At 39.3% G+C, this 15,206-nt stretch overlaps 1 protein-coding gene across 1 annotated transcript in view; it reads left to right on the top strand.

Annotated features, from left to right (window-relative positions):
- Positions 1 to 2,157: 2,157 nt before the first annotated feature.
- Positions 2,158 to 15,206, top strand: part of CNGB3 (cyclic nucleotide gated channel subunit beta 3) — a 128,452-nt gene continuing 115,403 nt past the window's right edge. Inside the window, exons 1-2 of the mRNA XM_034759582.1 lie at positions 2,158 to 2,277; positions 7,542 to 7,617. Coding sequence (XP_034615473.1) covers positions 2,158 to 2,277; positions 7,542 to 7,617 — 196 coding nt within the window. The remainder of the gene's footprint in view (positions 2,278 to 7,541; positions 7,618 to 15,206) is intronic.

The raw sequence follows: 15,206 nt of genomic DNA, 5'->3' as shown, positions 1-15,206 counted from the left end.
TACTGTTTATGAAATGGAAACATATAGAGGTTTTTTTTCCAAACATTTATTCCATTAGTCACAGCCTAAACCAATACAACATTCATTATTCACAGATGTCAATAGTTACTAACAGGTTCCCAAAGGCATTTTCCTCATAGTATCTATTACATTCATTTCTTGTTCATTTTAATTATAAATTAAAAGCAGCACAAATATTATAATCAAAAAGAGCTAAAACACTGCTACTTACTGAAACCTTTTAAAAAGAAAAGCATGTAAGTCTGCAGAAATGCTTCACAGAGTGCCTGTTTTTCCCTTTAATGAATGTAACACGTTTTAATTGTATTATATTACAGATGGTAAAAACCTACAAGAAAAAAAAATCAAAATAGACCTTTATAAAGGTTCAAAAAAAAAAAAAAAATAAGAGGACTTCAGTTTCATAATGAAGTACCAGGAGTTCTGCAAGAGGTTCAGTCTCCAGGTGTGATTCTGATGTGGCAATCCATTAGGATTTGTACAAACCCCAGTTTAATCCACTGAAAGAACAAATAGTCTTCTTTAGCTGATTCATGTTCTTATATTTTTTTTCCTCCTTAAAATTTCTCTGTTATTAGACAAATAGAAAAAAGAATGTGGCCAGAATCTCAGATGCAAAAGATAAAGCTATAATCCAGATTGTATAATTAATCCAGTGAAAATGGTTTATATATTTATAATTTAATGGTTGCAATTTACCACATGTAAGAGTTAATGTGGTCTGAAGCCTCTGCTAGAAGTATTTGGCTTTTTTTGGAGTAAGGGGGAGGGAAAGTCATCTGACTTGTTAAACCAGAAAATGCATGTTAATAAAGAGGGCACTTCTAAATTTCCACTTCATTGAAAATCTGAGAACCGTGGCTCCCATCCCACAATGAGAGTCACATAAATGGACTTCTGAGCACATATGACTGATGGGGCTCCACATGGGCACAGGAGTCTGACTAGATGGGTCTCACTGCAGGATCAAAGCCTGTATATTGATTGATGAACATTACTCTTATTTGTATTATGGTTGCACCTAGAGGCCCCAACCATGATCATGGCCCATTGTACTAGCCACTGTAGAAACATATAGTAGGAGACAGACCCTGCCCCAAATACTTTACATGAGTGTTCATCTATATAAAATTTATTTTTTCAATATTTTGATCTAGTATTTTAAAAATATATATTTCCTTTATGGAAACATCCTGAAGAATTTAATAGGAACTAAACCAATGAGGTTCAAAAGGTGTCCAATATGGTTATGTGGAAATTGCTGAATTTATTTAATTTTTTAGAGAATGATATCCTTTTTATAGGGTTTTTTAAGTCATCCTATATAATTTATAATATGGATATAACTTTCTTTTAAAATCTATTAGGTCCAAACACCAATTTAAAAATCACCATCTATTAAAATCTGTAGTACTGTCTCAAAAATCTTGATCTGTTCAAAATTATCACCAAAAGCTTTTCTATAAAATAGTACTGGTTGGGATTTCATTTGGAAATATTTTTACCTTTCTTGATTAATCTGAAATATGCAGCTCTCTTTAGCTGAAAGGCATAAACTTGCTAAAAATGAGCACCAAGTTCAAAGGACACCTTACACTGTTTAATGTCACTTGTTAGATGAATGCATCAGGATTGCAGAGGGAATTAATTCTGGAGAACTCATGTAATCCACTGTGTAGAAGGTGCAGCACTAGGATGATTGGCCAATTAACCTTTTTCATTTCCCAGTTAGACTCTAAATGCCTTTATGACTAAACTCGACTGTAAATGCAAAATTATAAATTAATGTTAAATACTCCAGGTGTAATATAAAACATAGGACATTGCTTTGCCCCAGCCAGGAGACAGGCACTATTCCTCCATATACATTTATGTAGAAACTTAAAGTCTCTGCATAATTTTTAACGATTAAGCTAGAAGTCACTTATTCTAGGATATAAAACAAAAGTAATAATGGCAAGAAAAGCAGCCACTGGAACAGCCTGTCCATGTAGGGAGTTGCTTCAAGGCATTAACCAGAACTAAACCCTGATTAAATGTCTAATTGGCTTGAACAGTAGTGGCAAGAAAAGCCATGGGCTGTCCCTATTGACAGTAAAAGAGCAGCAGAAGTATCAAAACAGTCTCATGGGCAAGATGTTTAATAAACTGAAAGCAAGATTCACCAAAGTGAAGCCAAAACCAGAGGAGGAAAAGTCCAAGGATGAAGAGGCCCCTCCTAACCCACCACCCCAACAGCTGCCACCCACAGGGCAGGTAGAGTATTTAATCTTACACAGATCCTTTAATATTATGTCTGTGCTTAGAAATCACTGATTTAATTAGATGTAGCAATAACCAAAACTTAGATTTTCCCAGAAGCTTACTGTACTAAATATCCTCATCTGTGCTAAATGACAGCTGCCTTTTGGTTTGCTCCTTGTTTTCCTTATATTGTCTTCACACTGTCCCTCACCCTGGTTTAGTTGCTTTACAAATGGACCTATCCTGAATGATTACTGGGCCATATACGGTCTTGGAAAGACAAAGTAACTTAGTAACATTCTTCATATATCATTTGGCTATGTCTTACAAAAATAGTTCCAGTTGAAATCTATAGAAAAGCTACCTTTTCGTTCCATTATAAAGAATAAATATTGGTTTAAAGTATTAACTCACTTGTGCACTATACATTAATGAAAAATTTAAAAACTCAAGGCTATCTAAGGCCAAAAAGCATTCATTTACTTGTCTTTTTTAAATGAGGATTTTTAGTATCCAGAATTTGCTGTAACCTGCCATAACTTATAATTTCACAGGGCAAGTCATTGGGATATTGGTAACCAAAGCAAAACAAATTGTTTACAATCAGTCCAGTGCCTTTAATCTTAATTGCTGCTTTGGGAGCAAAGGAAATTCTTCCTTTATTACTTTAATTAAATGACTGTTTAACATCAAGAATCCTATTCAGGGAACTCATTTTCTCCCACAAATAAAAATGTCTGCCCAAGTATACCAAACACTGGCAAACCACAATATTATTTATCACTCTAGGATGTGCCGTGTCACCTCCACAAGGTCACAACCTGACCAGTGTTGAAAGCCAGCACTAGGCATAAGCGGATTAATCAATTGCTTAGGGCCCTGAGCAGCTCATGGGGGGCCCCCTATTCACTGCTTTAGTATGTGTTGGGGGGAGGGAAATATTCTGGCTTACGGCCCCCAATCAGCTAGCACCACCTCTGCCAGTGTTAACCATCTCTATGGCATCCCTTCTGGTAGCACTGCTATAGGGGACGCATCTGCAGGCCTCCTAACAACTTCATAGTTTTGACTAAAATGGACGCTAACTGGAATGTTCAAAGATGGAAGGATATCCGGAAAATGAGGTTCATTTATTTAATGTTCTTGAAATTGTACCCATCTGGGTAAGTGGCAAATTTTGATCAGCCCAACCTGTATTTTATCTTGACTTCCAATCAACCCAAGCATGTTAAAAAGTGGAATAATTTTCTGTTTCAGGGATGCACAACGGACCTGGGCCCTAATTGATATAACATGCTAAAAATACATATTCAGAGAGCTCTCTGCATATGTTCTGCACTTGTGCTCATATATCCCCCCAATGGGATGTGTTTGATCAAAAGTGGCAAGTACAGCATAGCCAAGGCCATGTGTACACCACTTAAACTGGGTATAAATTGTAAGACAAGAGTCCTGAATTCTGTGGCACTCTGATCTGGTACACAGGATATTCTGCAGCCCAGCTGCCTTAGACTCCCCAGCCCTCAAGTATCTTGTCTCATCTTCAGGATTGATGAGGCAGCCTGCTCCTCTATTCTGGCATTTGGTTTCCTCTTGGGGTAGGGTAGTAGTCCACCTCTCTGGAAGTCCTCTTTTGGCAACAGATGTGCCGCCAGTGCCACATTACGTAAGCTCTCCACTTTGATCCACTGATTTTCTACTGTTCAGTTACAAAAGGCCCTACAGAACCTAAATTGTAGAGTGTATCACGTATTGCAAAATCTCTTAGATATTCCTCCCTCTGATCCCACAGGAACTGCTTAACTGGTAGGAATACATACCAATTCATATACTATTTGGATAGGCAATACACTTTAGGAATTTTATATAAAAATGTAGAGGTGCATCCATCACTATTATTATCATCCTGATAACTCAATTATTTTATATCCTGCTGGGATAGTGGTCATGCCGAGTTATATGTATTACCAGCAGCTGTGGATAATAATGACCTGTATTTTATACTGAGATTTGCCCGAGGGATTGTTTTTTGTGTCCCTCCACCCCCAAGCTGATTTTGCTTTCAGGAGCAGTGCTACTGCACCTTTAATTGACCTGAAGAATGGACAAGGTTGTATGTGTTGCACCTTCATTTTTCTATTTCTGATATTGGTAGCCACTAGATTTCTTATAAACAGGTCTGAAAAGTTTCTTCTGACTGATACTTACCTGGGGAAAGGTTTGCACTGCAGGAAGGCGCTAATGATGTTTCCAGCAATACAGATCAGGCTGATTTCTCTAAAGATAGAGCAGGCAGCCTTACCCTGCTCTGGGATTGATAGGAGGAGGGGCTAGAGGGAAAATTCCAGAGTCCACACCAAACAAAGAGGGAGTTATTTAAAAAAAAAAGTAATGAGAAATTGTAAAATGCTCATGGTGAGAGAACTAGTCTATACATACTAAGAGTGAGTACTAAGAAGGAAAGCACCCAGTTACTGCCTTTCTACACTTAAGACTACCTACAGAAAATGAAGGTGTGTATATAGCAACTGTGTGAGTTTGAACATTGCCCATGTGTTTTTTGTTTTACTTTCTGCTCTTCTGTTTACTCACATCAATTCTATCACTTTTCATTCAAGAAACTGAGTTTCCTCATAATCTGGCATATTACAACTGGCACATCTGTTCTTAGTATAAATCTTTTTTTCCTATCTACACACTTAAATGGCCTCTCATAAAGAGGATCCACCTGGAGCACCCTCCTTCAACAAGACACACCATGTGCATCTGCCTCAGTTTCCCCAGAGTCCAACCATAAAAAGAGCACAGCCTCTTTCACTGTTCGATACAAAGGCCCATCTCTGAGCATGGTTTATTCATTTACACACACAATAGTCTGTACAAGTAAAGGTACAGATGTCCAGGGACATCACTTCCAGGTCACTCACCCATGAGACCACCAGCACTCAATTCCCAATTCCTTCCCACCCTTGTTCCAGGGACCCTCCACTTGCCAAGCCATTCATCTGAGAGTGCCCAGTCTCATGACTCTTCTGCTCAAAACACAGTCCAAAGACTCAGCCCTTTTCAGCCACCCTGAGTGGACTCACTAGCTTAGGAAGGTCAGCAAGCTCGCCCTTCTGTTGGCCTCCTAGCCTTGCCCTTTTCAGCTATCCTGCACTGGCTCCCTAGCTCTGGAAGGTCAGCAGGCCAGCCCCTCCAACATCCGTCAATTCCTCCCTCTTCCCAGGGCGGGCCTGCAAAGTTTTCTGCTCTCTACAGACTGTCTCTCCCCAGCAGCTCTCAACTGCCATTTTCCTTGTTCCTGCAGTCTGTGCTCTCAGCCAACTAACTCTCCAGATCTCTGTCCCCTCTCAGGCCCACGTGCCCTCTTTTAAGCCTAACTGGGAGGCAGATGATGAGTCACAGGTGAATTGGACCTCACTGCCTCTTCTTAAAGGGCCGGTGTCACCCTGTGACACAGCCCTTATCACCAATGACCCAAAATTACTCTATACACACACCAGTCCTACACACAGGCGAAGTATCTTCTGATGTGTCCACACTTCTGCCTAGTACTATCCATAACCTGGACTTCCAACTCCATCTGGAAAGATGCATTGAGTGATCCAGGTTGCAAGCTGATAGATGAATCAAAGACCAAAGCATACTGTTCATGCAAACTCTATAAAGGAAAACCATGTCAAAGGTAAAAGAAGATGGAATGTGTGAATAATATTTGGGTAACATTTTACATCTTCAGAGCATTGCACAAGTATTAACTGACATGACTGTATTCGGGGCTCATATGAGCAAAAGCCTGAAACAGAATTAACAACCTGTACTGCAAAAGACTGTATAGCTAAACTTAGCAACTGAGAAGCAAACAAAATATTCCCAGGTTCTGCTATACACCCACACTACCCTGAGAATGCACAGATTCTCTAGAATTGCAATTGTACATGTTTGTTTGTTTCCCAAGATCTCAGAATCAAACTCTCAGAATACAAAGATCCTGTGATCAAAGTTAGGGAAGAACAAACACTCAAAGTAAAATAAGAACCAATCCAACCTTTCATCAAAAACTCAAAACAAACCCAAAATGAATGTAAAAAGTTGTTAACTTTTTCAAAACAAAACAAAAAAAACCTTTTCATTTTCATATGCCCTGTGGTGCCTAGCTTTTTGTTCCCCCTCTTGCCTCCCAAGCCCTTACCTATAGCTATTTTAAATTCTACTCTCTTGCTCATCCAAATTTAGTATTTTTTGATGATCAAGTAAAATATCAGTAATTTTTTCATCAACAATCACTGTGATAAATAGCAAACAAGTCAGCTTTGTGCCTGGGATGGTAAACATTTGTGATGTCTTGCAAGGAAACTTAATGATTCATATTTTAAAAAATGGATGAGGGCAGGAATCATTGGGCAGCCACCAACTTTCCCTACTGCAGTAGAATAGCCCAACATAGTTAATGAAGATACTTCCTGTTAACTGAATAACTGTGTCCTTGGACAAACACTTCAGTGTTAAATATATTTACCCTGGATACAATCTATTTTATATGGTCCCTGTCACCAAAATATCTGAGTGCCTCACAGTCTTTAATGTGTATATCCTCACAACACCTCTGTGAAGTAGGGAAGTACTAGTATCCCCATTTTGCAGAGGGGAAACTGAGGCACAGACTGTGGACATGTCTACACTAGAGCTGGAAGGTGTAATTTCTGATTGAGCTATTGTGCTAGAAATAGAAGTGCAGCTGCACAAGCAGCCCCAAGTACACAGCTGTAGTTTCAGATAGGATTGTACTTGGGGTGGCAAGACCCATCCCCACCACATCTATATTTATCATGTTAGATTGATTAGAATACATCTCCTCTAGCTGATATTCACCCCTGACAATTTTAGTGCAGACATACCCTCAGTGACTTGCTCTAGTTCAGCTAAGAAATCTCTGGCAGAGAACTGAATTAAACCTGGATCTCCCTAGTCCTATAGTAGGGCCATAACCATGTGACCATTCTCTCTCTCTCTCTTTATATATATATATAATATACCTTCAAGTACGCATATAAATATATGTTCTAGTATTTGGGGGGGCTGTGTGTGTGTGTGTGAGATACATATATATACCCATACATCATGCATACATCAATAGTGAAAAGAAATATTATAGGAGTAAAGATTGTTGAAAGAGACAAATGCAGTTAAGTAATGAATTTTCACACTTTTTTATGCCTGAACCATATTTTTTCCTAAAATACATCTGAAATTCTTCTGTTTGCTTCCTTCAGGATGAAAATAAAAACAAAAATGAGCCACAGAAAGGCGAGACTGATAATACTGCACAACCAGAACCAAAGCAACAAGGTCAGTAACATTCCATTTACCTGAACCAGAACTGTACCTGAACAATATTCAGATAGTATAGAGCAGCAGACAACGTGCATTTGAGTATCAAAGTTCCTCTGAAAAATCGAGTGTTTTCCCCACTGGGTCGCCAGTTCTGCCAGGTGCTGAGCTCCTCCTGTGAGGGGTTAAGCCTCTTCAATTCTCATTGACCTCAAACTGGTAACAATCCATTACAAAATTCTATTCTTTACTGACACTGTCTTCTCTTTCCTTTCCTTTTATCTCACTGACCTTTCAGATTTTGGCAGCTATTCCTCCACTCCAATCCCCTTGTGTTCTTAGCCCCCATTTTTCTTCCTTTATGCCCCATCTTTAGATGATCTCCGCTATTCGTATGGATTTAATAAATACCTCTACTGTGATGATTCACATATACTTCATCACTCCATAGCTTTCTCCTTGGCTTCAGCCTCATTCCTTTTATGCACAATATAGCTTCATTTTAAAGCATTTGTGTTTCTCAACTTGAGAAGGAGTTCTGCATATCCCTTAAATGTACTTATGGTCATGTTTCATTTAAAAACTAATCTAATGGCACAATGGGTAGATATCCTTTCCCGTTCTGAATTCAAATCACGTGTAGAGCTCACACAAAAATCAAGTTAGTGGTGTGCATAGTGGATATTTACCCATATCACAGACCCACCTCACAGTCTGGTATTATTGGCAGACTCTATTCAAAAGATGTCCAGGACTGGAACGTATGGGCATAAAGCCAGAAAGGATTGAGGATCACTGGAAGAACAGAATATGGAACGATGCAAAATCCCTGTTTGCATTTTGTGTAATCTTAAACAGTGTTACTAATTCCTTCTTTTCATGACAATTTTTTTTTAATTTGAAGGAAAAAACAATCGAGTCATTCCATGCTCTCATTCTGCTCTGAAATAGCTGTAGAACTAAGCCATGAATTAATAAACAAAATCTGACATACATTGACCGTAGCAGTAAGCAACAATTGAAAAACAAAATCTAACATGTTATGTGGCTCTTTAGCAACATTAAATCACAGATGCTATTCCATGAAAAAAATGAAATATTGATCCAGGCAAATGCCTCTTTTGCCATCCAAAAGCTGATCTTATTTTTGCAGATGAATTTATGCAAGACCCTATTCATTACAATACTGAGTTACCATTTCCCTGTCAATAAATAAATAAAGGGATAGCATAGAAGGGAACTACAACTTAAAATGCATTTTATCCATGTTGCTATAGCTCAGCAGTGCAACTATATCTTCATCCAATGTGTTCACATTCAGCTGCTCCCCTCCTCCCCCCACCTTCCCATAATGTTCTGGAGGATGCTTAAGGACAAATTTTCAGCCAGCCTCAAGTCATGTTTTAGTTTTGCAAATGCATATTTTTACCCCAGACAGGTACTCTAGTTGTGCAATCCTTGATATATACAGCAAATAGGGATTGTGTGTGTGTGTCATGAACTCATGACTGTACATAGATAGAAAACCTGGGCAATTCAGTACCACAAGCATATGTCCCTACCACGTAAGGTACAGGAATAGCTCCATTAGTTGTAAGTAGTAGACTGCTACAAGACCTGATCCAATGCCCACTGAAGTCAATGGAAAGGCTCCTATTAACTCTAACAGGATTTGGGACAGGTCCATAGTCACTGGGAACAGCTGTTGGACAGAGTAGAAAGTCTAGAAAGTCTGTGGGAAGCATGTAATGACAGGATAGATGCTTGGCCCTTTACAGTTGTCTGTACTGAATATTTAGATACTCATGGGGAGTTATGATTACCAGGATAGGGCTAGGGTTACACCCAGCTCAACAGATCTAAAAGTTAAAGGTTAAGCAGAGAAAACCGTATCTGGGATTTCTGATTTGTACACAGGGTTTCTGGTACAATCAAAATAAAATAGATAAGCAAAGTCTCTGGCCACATTCCATTCATGCAACTGAATAGCATCTAAACACAAATTTGACTGGGCTCTGGAGACTCAGCATGGCTGGAGGCAAGTCAGATGGACCTCTCCTGCATCTATTGGCACATCCTCCTGCAGCCAGGACCAGCCACCATCTCCTCCCTGCCTTCTGGTGCCTTCTGGGGCAGCGCAGTGTTGCAGCACAGCTGGGTACTCAGCAGGATACATATTTATAACCTTTTTCATTAGTACTTGGCTACTCACTTCACTCAAGAACACCTGGTATATTCAGCTTCCTCATTGACTATCCATTACCATACCCTAATCCCTTTGATTACCTTCTATATAACTCACTTGATCTGTAATTAATTCTCTGTATTTTTGATCCATAACCAATTCTCTTCCTGTTTGACTCGCTTTGTAATTAATTCTCTGCATAACTGATCTGCTCAATAGCTGATTCATTCCTTAACTGATTCTCTACATCTGTTTATCTGCTTAACTGATTCCGAGTCACCTAATTGCAGATTCTCTGCATTATTGATTAATGTTGCTGTTGCTTTGTATATTTACTGCCTGCCGTAACTGATTGACCATACTACTGCTTCACTGGTTCTTTGAACTATTATTCAATAGCACCTCTGATTATTTCACAGCATAATTGATGCCTAGTCTTTATCCGCTGGTCATTCTGTCCACTCAGAGTCTGTTTCAGTTTCTTCCCTCCTCCCACACTTCTTCTCCATGTCTCCCACAAAACTATTTACAAACCTGTATGCCTCTCCCTCACCTTCTCCCTCTCTTCTTCCAGTGACCTCTGCCCCAGCCTGGTTCCTACCTCCATCTCTACTCTTCTCCTTCAACACCTTAATCCTGCTGACCCTTCCTCTCCTCTCACCTCTTACCCATTCCCAAGCTCTGACCTTCTCTCCTTCTCCTCCCATTGGAATACTTATTCTATATCTTAAAACATTACCTCCATCCATGACTTCTTAAGACTGGAAGGGACCTTATTGGTCCATTATGGGTCATCCGGTCCAGTCCCCTGCTATTGTAGGCTACCCCATCATATAATCCCATTAATAAATTTAGTCTCCATATTAAAACTAGTTAGTTGTTTGCCTCCTACTCCTATTGCCAGGTTGTTCCAGAATCTCACTCTTCTGATGGCTAGGAACAGGGCTGGCCCTAAACTAAATGGCACCCCAGGTGAGGAGTGTCCTTGGCACTCCCTTGCCCCATTTGTTAAACGTTTGAATACCTTATTTTTATTGCATTTGTCCTTTTTTAGTCACTACTTACACTCTTCAAGTCTTAAAACACAAGACCACTTTCACAATTACACGGTAAAATAAGATTCACAATATCACAGCTGGGCTTTCACTTCATTTCACTTTGTTCTGATATCTCACTGACTGACTGGTGACACCCTGCCCTTATTTGCTCGTGAGGGCATGGCTGACAACATTCTAGGCTAGGAACCTTCTAAATTCCAGACTAAATTTATTCAAGGCCAGTTCTTGTGCCAACATTGTTCTTTAGCTTAAATAGCTCTTCTCCCTCCCTGGTGTTTACTCCCCTCTGATGTATTCACAGAGAGCAACATATCCCTTCTTATGCTTCATTTTACTAGGCTAAACATGCCAAGCTCTTTTAGTCTCTTCTTGAAGTTGGACACTTCCATTCCCCTGATCACCCTAGTAGCTCTTCTCTGTACCTGTTCCAGTGTGAATTAATCTTTCTTGAACATGTGACTAGAATTGTACATAGTATTCCAGATGAGATCTTACTACAATCCTGTACAGTGGCATTACTACTTCCCTATCTCTACTGGAAATACCTTGCCTGATATCTCACCTGATACCCATGTGATTCTAAGTGAGGTCCTTTTATGGATGCATTACACTGGTGGCTTATAGTATTCCTGTGATCAACTAATGCATGCGTTCTTTCTCCTCCTCTGTTGTTTCCTGCTGATGAGCCCCATACTTACGGGGGGAAATTTTTGTTACATATGATCACCTTACACATTTCTATTACTCCAGTCCTGTTGGTCATGCACATCTTCCTGGGTAATATTCCAGTTCTCCTCTGTATTGACGATGCCTCCATTGATAAAAGTTCATGTCATCAGCAAATTTCATTAATACACTCCTGCATTTTGTGCCAAGGTCATTAAAGAAAATTTTAAATAAGATCCAGTCCATGAGGAAATCCACTTCAACGTCTAACCTGATAATTCTCCTCCCAGCACCAACTGATGCCATCTCCCTTTTAGTTAGTTCCTTACCTACCTTACAATTCTTGTACTAATCCCCATCTTCTCCAGTTTAACTAATAATTTCCCATGTGGTATGGTGTTAAATGCTTTACTGAAGCCCAGAATGATTAGATGTACTGGATTTCCTCTGTCTAAAAACAACAGTTCTTATTAAAAAAATCAGATTAGTCATCTACCTTTGATAAACCCAACACCATCATATCTTGCTTCTTCCATATCCTGGCATTCACTAAAACCTGGATCCCTATCTCTAACGCTGTCTTCCCAGCTGTCGCTCATTGTGTACCTCTTACACATGCCCACCCCAAATAGACACTAAAGGAATACCATGGGGGCATTGGGTTTCTCCTTTCCCTCTCTTTTCAGCCCCTCCTCACTTATCCATTTTTGAACAACACTCCACCCAGTTCCTGTCTTCTCCCCACCCCATGCCGTTATCCATCATCCACCTGATTCTGCCCTCTCCACTGTCTTTGATTTTGACTCATGACGCTCCATCTTCCACCTTCATCTTTGGTGACCTAAACTTCCATGATGACATTCCACCTACCCATTAGCCTTTGCCTTCAGCCTTTGCCTCCTTACTTGTCCTTCAGCCTTGGATCAATTCTCCCATTCATCAAAGTGACCACTCCCTTGATTTTTTCTTCACTGAGAACTGCTCCCCTTCTGATCTTTATATTGCTGAGTTCCCGGTCTCTATCACCTTGTCTCCAACATCACTCCATCTCCTTCTCCCCACCCTTCCGACCAGTCTATCTAGGTCTAGATCTGTGGTTTCTCAGCTATGCTCATTCCCCTCTTCCTTGCTCTGCACACCATCCTTGACTCTTTTACTTCTTTTTCCAAAATCAAGGTCCATTCTCCTATCTATGTACCTTACTGCCACCACAGTAATTTGATGTTTTCTGAGCAACAAGTGATTAGTTTCTAAAGAGAATCTTGCTTTTCAGAAAGCACTTAAACTTCCCTGAAGGAGAAAGGAAAGGGAAGAATAACTAGTGTTTGCACAAAAAGGATTTACCTTTGTTTTAGTCAGACTTTCTGCTCACAAATCCCAGGGTAAAATTTTTAAAAGCACCTCAGTGACTTGGATGCTTTTGAAAATGGGATTTATGTTCCTTAGTCACCTAGGATCTTAAGTCCCATTAACATTCAATGGGACTTGGCTCTGAAGTGACTTAGACACTTTTGACAATGGACTTAGCTCCTCTGAATTCAATTGGACACATCCAAAAAATGTATCCCCAAAGAATATCAAAATCCAGGACTTTAAAAAATATGGATGATGTTCTAAGAATACTTAGCAAGTATAGTATTTTAGTGCTAATGTGATACAACTCAGCGAAGGGGTCTCAGAGCCTTTTACATATCATTCTAATTCCGGATCCTCTTTTCCTTTACACCCTTCACTGAATTTTTCCAACAGTTAAAATGCAGCCTTCTGGTTCCATAAAATGTATGTTTTGTCATTAAAGATTACATGGAGCTTGACTATGTTTAATCTACTTGCTTTCACTCCTGCTGCTATGAAATGTTGTTTAATTTCTCTCTCCTTTTTCACCTCAGTGGCAAGCTAAATGCTAAGAAAATTATCCTTCTCTCTTCAGAGTAGATTTTTGTGTGTGTATGTTGTGGAACCAGGCTTCATTTTTAATGGGAACATTGTTCTGAGCAATGATAACTGCTAAGGATGAGGATTAAATTAGTATCTTCATTGAAGACTGTCTGATTTGCTGATTGTTCCACTTCAGCCACATTAATTTCTCCACCCGCCTTCTTCACCTAGGTTATTTGTTAAACCATTCATAGAATCAAAGTTCCCCTCCAGGGAAGTCATACAAGTGTGTAGGTTACCATGCCCAGAAAGGATTCTTTCAGAATGTTTCTAATAGCTAGCTCCCTCTTCCTCAAACTTATAAGAGAATCTAGATAGTTTTATGACGCCCATATTATCTAAACATCTACCAAGAATTTATGGATTTATCCTCACATGACCCAAGTGAGGTACATAAACTGAGACACAAAGCAATTAAGTGACTTGCCTAAGGTCACACAGGAAGTCCATGGCAAAGAAGGAAATTGAACTCAGATCTCCCGAGTCCCACTCTAGTACCTAACCACAAGATCATGCTTCCTCCCTCTCTGCTATGAACCTGCTCTATATGTCATATACCAAGGCAAGGTTTTAAAAATCTTATTTAGGCATAATATGCTGCAGTTAGCACAAAGTGGGAATGCTAAAAATTCTCTGGCTTTGAGTGTTCTGAACGCTAGTTTAAAGGAAATGCTGTTGTTTAGAAAGCAGTTTGCGCAATCTGCCAACACTCAGCCTCCTGCAGCTAGGCTCTGACCTCAATGCAATTTAGTTTCCACTTCAAACTGTGCTTTTAAAGTGTTACCATGCATAGTTCAGTTGGCCAACATTTTAATCTTTCTAGGAACTAAAAACACATTTAGCCTTTACTATCAGGTATAAATCTACACTAGTTTTCCAGGCAACCATTAATACTGTGTTTTACTGAACAAAGAAGTAACTATTCAAAATATCTTTGCATCTTATTTTATATGGGACTTTTTCCCTCTTATGCATTCTCTTCTATATTTCCCTCAATTGTTGAGAGACAGTTCAGTCCAATTAGATTTCTTATACTGAGGGTTTGGAAGAGAACAAATGTTCCTAAGTAAAAACTGCCAACGTTAATGTTAGTAATAAAGTTTAGAAATTTGGAACTTGCAGACTGCATGAGTTTAATATATTTAGTAAGATGTCCTTGGGGGTGACGTGATTTCATAAGCATAAGAACAAAGTTGATTAAAAATGCTCATTTAAAAAAAAAAGTCTGTAGCAGTATGATGGTAAAACACATTTTTGTACATTTATAATGAACATGGAACGAAGGCACAAAATGAGCTCAAACTAGCTACAGGAATAAAGGGAAACAAGAAGACTTTTTATCAATACATTAGAAGCAAGAGGAAGACCAAAGACAGGGTAGGCCCACTGCTTAGTGAAGAGGGAGAAACAGTAACAGGAAACTTGGAAATGGCAGAGATGCTTAATGACTTCTTTGTTTCGGTCTTCCCCGAGACGTCTGAAGGAATGCTTAACATAGTGAATGCTAATGGGAAGGGAGTAGGTTTAGCAGATAAAATAAAAAAAGAACAAGTTAAAAATCACTTAGAAAAGTTAGATGCCTGCAAGTCACCAGGGCCTGATGAAATGCATCCTAGAATACTCAAGGAGCTAATAGAGGAGGTATCTGAGCCTCTAGCTATTATCTTTGGAAAATCATGGGAGACGGGAGAGATTCCAGAAGACTGGAAAAGGGCAAATATAGTGCCCATCTATAAAAAGGGAAATAAAAACAACCCAGG

Source organism: Trachemys scripta, chromosome 2 (genome assembly GCF_013100865.1).
Source record: "Trachemys scripta elegans isolate TJP31775 chromosome 2, CAS_Tse_1.0, whole genome shotgun sequence".
NCBI classification, from domain to species: Eukaryota; Metazoa; Chordata; order Testudines; family Emydidae; genus Trachemys; species Trachemys scripta.
The sequence above is the reverse complement of the archived record's forward strand: the minus strand, read 5'-3'. Positions and strand labels throughout refer to the sequence as shown.